Source organism: Carya illinoinensis, chromosome 3 (genome assembly GCF_018687715.1).
Source record: "Carya illinoinensis cultivar Pawnee chromosome 3, C.illinoinensisPawnee_v1, whole genome shotgun sequence".
Lineage (NCBI taxonomy): Eukaryota > Viridiplantae > Streptophyta > Magnoliopsida > Fagales > Juglandaceae > Carya > Carya illinoinensis.
The window spans coordinates 52700911-52708604 of NC_056754.1; the positions used below are offsets into that span (position 1 = coordinate 52700911).

Genomic DNA, 7694 nt, shown 5'->3' on the forward strand with positions numbered 1-7694 from the left:
TGTCAATGTGAAGCTCTCAAATGATCTATTTATAGGCATATGAGACTTCATATTCAAATTTAAAAAGATTCACATGTCAAAGACAACATCATTCACTTTTTCAAAAAATTCAAATAAAAGGTTCTTCTTTTTCAATTGTCAAAGACAACATCATTCACTTTTTCAAAGAATTCAAATAAAAGGTTCTTCTTTCTCAATTGTCAAAGACAACATCATTCACTTTTTCAAAAAAATCAAACCTAATCTTTTACTTTTGGCATATGACAAAATGAGCACACTTTCATTTTCAAAAAATTCAAACCTAATCTTTTACTTTTTGTATAAGTCTAAAAAAGCATCAATCACTTTTGAAAATATTCAAATAAAACATGCACATGTGAAAGATGACAATCAATCATCTTTAATATTTTCAAAGTTCAACCCTTTAATCAAGGCATGCACATGCAAAAGATGACAATCAATCATCTTTCAAAATTTTCAAATTTAATTTTCAAAAATATTCATGCACATGTGGAAAATGTATTTTAATGCTTTATGATAAAATATTAATTTTGAGCATTAATCCTAATTTCAAATTTTGAAGAGATTTACAACATTACTCTATAATTTTAATGTGAACTTGTTCCCTTCTTGCTCATGCTTGTTTCCTTGATGTGCTTGACTCCATTGTGTAGACAACTTGAGCTTGAGACTTCTTTATTCTTTGAATTCATTTGTTATCATCAAAATCCATGTGTAGATTTATAATCACATGAAACTTGAAATCTTGAGTTCAACAATCTCCCCCTTTTTGATGATGACAAATATTTGATAGAACTTGAAACCTATATTAATACTTAAGCTCCCCCTGAAAATATGCGTTAGTTTTTCAAGCAAAAGTATAAATATAATTCCAAGCATATATAACAAGTTTAGCAATTTAAACAATGTTAATGTTCTAGTCTAACACTTCTCCCCCTTTTGGCATCATTAAAAAGGATCCGCAACAAGAAAATGGACTGAAGAAAACGATGCGTTTAATAGTCACTGTAGATAGTTGAAAAATGGAGCCGTCCGTGACCCGACAAGTGCTGCAAAGCCTCGAGGCCTAACTCTATGAATTTAATACGGCTGAAGATTTAAACAATCGCCTGATGTTGTTGACAAACGGGATTGAAGGCTCCGAGTTTCTATAAAAAAATGATCATTTTCATCTATCGGATGCCAAAAAAATAATCACTTCTTGACCTGAGTTCTGTTTTTCCACAACGATAGAATGGCTGAGCAATTCTCTTCCACTAATGTTCCAGACTTGAATCAGGAACCCTTGACGCATCAATCATCAATCTTCTCTCCTGAGGCCGTCAATACCATGATAGGAGCAGTGAACCGTTTTTCTAGTAAGGCTGATTCTGAGATTATTGCAGAATCAAGAATGCTCAGTAATCAATATGCTGCCTCTGTTACGATCATGTCTCGAAGGTTAATAGCGAGGGTGAGTGAGATTGATCATCTTAACATGCAAATATCTGAGTTACGACAGAAGCTTGCTAATAAGGATAGTGAGAATAAAAGGCTAAAGCAAGAGAACCAAGAGTTGAAAAAATTTGCAGATTGGTATGCTCATGATCTGCAACCACGAATAGAAGAGCTGGAACGAGAAAGGGTTCAGATACAAGGTCAACATCGGCAGATAACAGCAGAGGTTCATCGTTTACTAGAAAAATAGGGACAATCTACTGTTAATCTCGCTGGCTTAGTAAGAAAACTTTTGACAATGTGTGTCCAGCATATCTTGTATTTCTTTTGACTAAATAAGATTTGAAGAGAAAATAGTTTGTCTTATTCTTTATGCTATCTCTATAAAATCAGTCCTGAAGTTCATCTAATCCGCATCAAGTTTTCATCTCATCTCTATAACTCATCTGCATTCTTTCAGCATTCTCGTTTTAAGCCTTCTATTCTTTTCTCAATGGCTCATTCTTCTAACATTTCTCTAGATCCATCCATGAGGCATTCTGCATCTCAACCTCCTGTTCTTTCTGCAGCTACCATTGGTGCCATGTTGCAGCAAGAAAATAATAATCTGACTAATAAGTCAGATTCTGATGCTATTTATGACTTGGTGAGTCTTGGGACTCGCTACTCTTCCTCTATTGTGGCTTTTTCTCAGCGGCTACAAGCCAAAAATCACGAAGTTGAAAAGCTCAAAGAACAAATTGTTGTACTTCAACAAATTGTTCAAGAGTCTCACACAAGGGAAGGAATCATTCGGCAGAAGAATAAACAGTTGAAATCTTTATTAGATTCTTCATTCCGCTTGCCGGTTCCCATGAATAAGAATGACATGATATTGTATGAAGAGAATGAGCGTCTCAAACATGAGGCTAAGAATCTCAAATTTATGTAAAAGTATTAAAAAAAAATCTATCTCTATTTTTATTGACTCTGGTCTATCTTTTAAGAGATATTCATAGCATGCATCATACCTATTTCTCTTCTGATCATACATAATCTATCTTCTGGTAAAGGTTTTGTGAAAATATCTGCTAACTGATCGTGTGTGTTTGTGAACTCTAACATTATATCACCTTTTTGCACATGATCTCGAAGAAAATGATACCTTATTTCAATATGCTTAGTTCTAGAATGTTGTATTGGGTTCTTTGAAAGATTTATAGCACTTGTATTATCACATTTGATTGGAATGTGATTATACATGAGTTTAAAATCTTCAAGTTGTTGCTTCATGTAGAGAACTTGAGCACAACAACTACCCGCAGCAACATATTCTGCCTCAGCAGTAGATAGTGCAACAGAATTTTGTTTTTTACTAAACCAGGAAACTAATGCATGACCTAAGAAATGGCATGCTCCACTAGTGCTTTTTCGATCTATTTTACAGCCAGCATAATCTGCATCTGTGTAGCTGATTAAATCGAAAGATGTGTGCTTAGGGTACCATAACCCTAGGTTAATTGTACCACTAAGATATCTAAGAATGCGCTTAACTGCAATTAAATGTGATTCTTTTGGAGATGATTGAAAACGTGCACATAAGCACACACTAAACATAATATCTGGTCTACTGGCTGTTAAATATAATAAGCTACCAATCATACCTCGATATATCTTCGAGTCAACTGGCTTACCGGATTCATCTTTATCAAGTTTAGTTGATGGGCTCATTGGTGTTCCAATTTCCTTAGCATTTTCCATCCCAAACTTTTTCAGTAATTCCTTAATATATTTTGATTGATTGATGAATGTCCCACTTTTTGCTTGCTTAATTTGCAATCCGAGAAAGAATGTAAGTTCACCCATCATGCTCATCTCAAATTCTTCCTGCATAGTCTTAGCAAAAACTTGACACATATTTTCATTAGTAGCACCGAATATTATATCATCAACATAAATCTGAATCAAAAGAATATCATCATTTTCATATTTAATGAAAAGAGTTGTGTCGATTTTTCCTCTTGAAAAACCTTTTTCAATCAAGAAACCACTGAGTCTCTCGTACCAAGCTCTAGGAGCTTGTTTAAGTCCATATAGTGCTTTTGTGAGTTTGAAAACATGATTTGGGGAAATATGATTTTCAAAACCTGGAGGTTGCTCAACATATACCTCTTCATTTATAAAACCATTTAAGAAAGCACTTTTAACATCCATTTGAAAAAGTTTGAAATCTTTATAACAAGCATATGCAAGTAGCATTCGAATAGCTTCTAATCTTGCGACAGGTGCATATGTCTCATCATAATCGATTCCTTCTTCTTGATTAAAACCTTGGGCTACAAGTCGAGCCTTATTTCTAGTAATGACTCCAGACTCATCTTTCTTGTTTCTAAAAACCCATTTTGTTCCAATAATAGTATAATTTTTGGGTCTAGGAACAAGTGTCCAAACATCATTTCTTTCAAATTGATTCAACTCTTCTTGCATAGCTAGAATCCAAGATTCATCAAGAAGTGCGTCATCAATATTTTTGGGTTCAATTTGAGATAGAAAAGCAGTATGATTACAAATATTTCTAAGAGATGATCGAGTACTTACACCTTGTGAAGGTTCTCCCAAAATTTGTTCCACTGGATGATCTTTCACAAATTTCCACTGTTTGGTTGCATCTTGTATTAAATTTTGATGATCTTTCCTGATGGCTCCATGTTGAACTTCCTCTATTGCTTTCTCTTTGTTGAGATTGAGACTTTCTGTGTTATTTATACCTTCTATTTCTTCATCAATAGATTTCTTGGAGAGTGGAGAATTAGATTCATCAAATACTACATGCATAGATTCTTGTACAGTTAAAGTCTTTTTCTTGAATACTCTATAAGCTTTACTATTAGTAGAATACCCGAGAAAAATACCTTCATCAGATTTTGCATCAAACTTGCCTAAATTATCTCTGTCATTCAAAATAAAACATTTGCATCCAAATACATGAAAGTAACCAATGTTGGGCTTTTTCTCATTCCAAAGCTCATAGGGGGTTTTATCTAATTTAGACCTTAACATAACTCTATTTATAACATAACATGCAGTACTTACCGCTTCGGCCCAAAAATAACTAGGCAAGTTGTTCTCATTGAGCATTGTTCTTGCCATCTCTTGAAGAGATCTATTTTTCCTCTCTACTACCCCATTTTGTTGAGGAGTTCGAGGAGCAGAAAAATTATGAATAAAACCGTTTTCATCACAAAATGTTTCAATATTTTTATTAACAAATTCTTTTCCCCTATCACTTCGGATACTTGAAATAGTATAGCCCTTTTCATTTTGAATTCTCTTGCATAACTTGGTAAAGGCATTATGTGCCTCATCTTTATGAGCAAGAAAGATGACCCAAGTATATCTAGAGAAATCATCAACAATAACAAATGTATAATATTTTCCTCCTAGACTTGCAACTCTATTTGGTCCAAAAAGATCCATGTGTATCAGTTGCAATGGTCTAGTAGTGGAAATATGTTTCTTAGTTTTAAAAGAAGTTTTTGTTTGTTTACCAAATTGACATGCATCACAAATTTTGTCTTTAAGAAAATATGTTTTTGGTAAACCTCTGACAAGATCATTTTTTGAAAGTTTGGAAATAAGTTCCATGTTGGCATGACCTAATCTTCTATGCCATAACCAACTAGTTTCATTTTGAGCTGACAAGCAAATAGCATCTTGTGAGGTAATTTCTTCAAAATCAATTGTATAAACATTATTGTTTCTAAAAGCAATAAAACAAATATTACAATCATGATCATTCAAAATAATGCATTTATCCATTTTAAAAGTAACTGTAAATCCTTTATCACATAATTGACTTATGCTCAAAAGATTATGTTTTAAACCTTCAACAAGTAGAACATCTTCAATTATAAGAGAAGATTCATTACCAATTTTACCTATTCCCACGATCTTCCCTTTCGAGTTGTCTCCAAATGTCACGTGTCCTTCTTCTTTAGATCTAAGATCAAAGAACTTAGTCTTGTCTCCCGTCATGTGTCTTGAACATCCACTATCTAAAAACCACTTATTTTTGCTTGTGGATGACTTCATGCATACCTATAAAAACAATTAAAATGATTTTTCTTGGTACCCAAGTTCTTTGGGTCCTTTATTTATTAGTATTAGAAGAAACAAGATTTTTAGGTACCCATATGGCCCTAATAGTCATTGTATGATTTCTTCTAATAGGACAAGTATGATAATTATGACCATTTCTATTACAAAAATTACAAATAGCATGTGACATATATGAAAAACTTGAATGATTATAATAATATCCTTTTTTGACAAAATTATTTTTATGAAAAGAATTTTGAATATTAGTCTTTGAGGTAGAATGATTATCAAAGAAATTTTTATAAGGTTTGTATTTTTGTTTTGGCATATATCCCAAACCTGCCTTGTCAAAAACACATCTTTGACTACCAAGAAGTTTTTCAAAATTTCTTTTTCCATTCGTAAAGTTTTCAACAATATTTTCTAAATCGGTTTTCTTCTTATTCAATTCAAGATTTTCATCTTTCAAAATGATACTTTCTTTTCTTAAAATTTCAATTTCGTTTGTTAAAGAAGAATTTTTCTTTTTCAAAGCAGTATACTTGATACCCAATTTTTCAAATTCCTCATAAATCTCTTCTAAAACATTTTGCAATTCTTCATATGAAGGATTTTCAATATTATCAAGATTTGTTACCTCAATGTCATCTTTAGCCATAAGACAAAGATTTGCTGATTCTTCATTGCTTGCTTCACTATCTGAGCTACTTGAATCATCATCCCATGTAGCTTTCATTGCTTTCTTGCCCTTGTTTCGATCTTTCTTTAGCAGAGGACAATCTGGCTTGATATGACCAGGTTTATTGCATTTATAACAAATTAAAGTGTCGTTTTTACCTGAATCTTTCTTGGAAAACTTTTTGAAAGATTTCCTCGGAGGAGTTCTATTTTTCTTCAAGAACCTCTGAATTCTTCTTGTTATCATCGCAACTTCTTCATCTTTATCGTCATTTTCCTCATCTTCATCACTTTCACTTTCATGAGGAACAGCTTTAAGTGCTAAACTCTTCTTTGGCTTTCCTTCTTCTTCTCCTCTTTTCAATGTGTACTCATGGGTGATAAGTGACCCAATGAGTTCATTGACTTCGAGCTTCTTGAGGTCTCTAGCTTCAAGAATCGCTGTAACTTTTGATTCCCAACGTTTTGGTAAAGAGTTGAGAATTTTTCTTACTATCTCTACCTTGGAATAAACTTTGCCAAGAGCTGTCAAGCTGTTTATGATGTTAGTAAAACGAGTGTGCATACTAGAAATAGATTCATCATCATTCATCTTAAACATTTCATATTCATGAGTAAGAATATAAATTTTTGATTCCTTGACTTGCGAAGTTCCTTCATAAGTTACTTCCAAGTTATCCCAAATTTCCTTTGCCGTAGCGCAATTCATTATTCTATTAAACTCATTTCCATTAAGAGCATTATATAATAAATTCATAGCAGTTAAATTTAAAGTATAAAGTCTATCGTCTTCACGATCAAACTCTTCTTCTTCCTTTTTGACCTTTACTCCACCAACCACTTTTGTTGGAATATAAGGTCCATTTACAATACATTTCCATATTTCTCTACCTTGAGCTTGAAGAAATATTCTCATTCTAACTTTCCAGAATGAGTAATTATCTCCACAAAAGAGTGGAGGCCGACTACTAGATTGACCTTCACCAAATGAAGCTGCAATGTTAGCCATAAGATCTTAACTCAAAAGATAGTTAATCTTATAATAGAGCTCTTAGCTCTGATACCAATTGTTGCCCAGATGACTAACACAAGAGGGGGGGTGAATTGAGTTGTATTAAAAAAATTAACAATTATAAATCAAATATATAATATAAAATATAAACAAAATATGAAATAACAATAAATATAAGGAGTAAGGGTAAGAGAGAAGCAAACTCAGTATGTTAACGAGGTTCGGCCCCACTGCCTACGTCCTCGCCTCAAGCTACCCCTTGAGGATTCCCAAATTCACTATTCAACCTCCTTCAGGTGGAGATAGAAACCTATTACACCTTTGAACAACACCGCTACAAAGGATCCGTGTAGAACACCCTCTACACTTGCAATCACCTTACACGTAGTGATTCAACTATTCCCTGTGTAGAATACTTTCTACACACACAAGGGTTATACACACCCTTTTTCTGATACAAAAGCTGATA

The 7694-nt window shown here is 33.2% G+C and overlaps 1 protein-coding gene across 1 annotated transcript; it reads right to left on the reverse strand.

Moving 5' to 3' along the window:
* Nucleotides 1–2511: 2511 nt before the first annotated feature.
* On the reverse strand, nt 2512–7189 carry LOC122304952 (the record flags this gene model as incomplete). Its single annotated transcript, XM_043117214.1, has 3 exons — nt 2512–3711; nt 4252–5496; nt 6590–7189. Coding segments are annotated over 3 exons (3045 nt in total), but the record flags the coding sequence as incomplete, so codon positions are not given.
* Between the last annotated feature and the right edge of the window lie 505 nt (nt 7190–7694).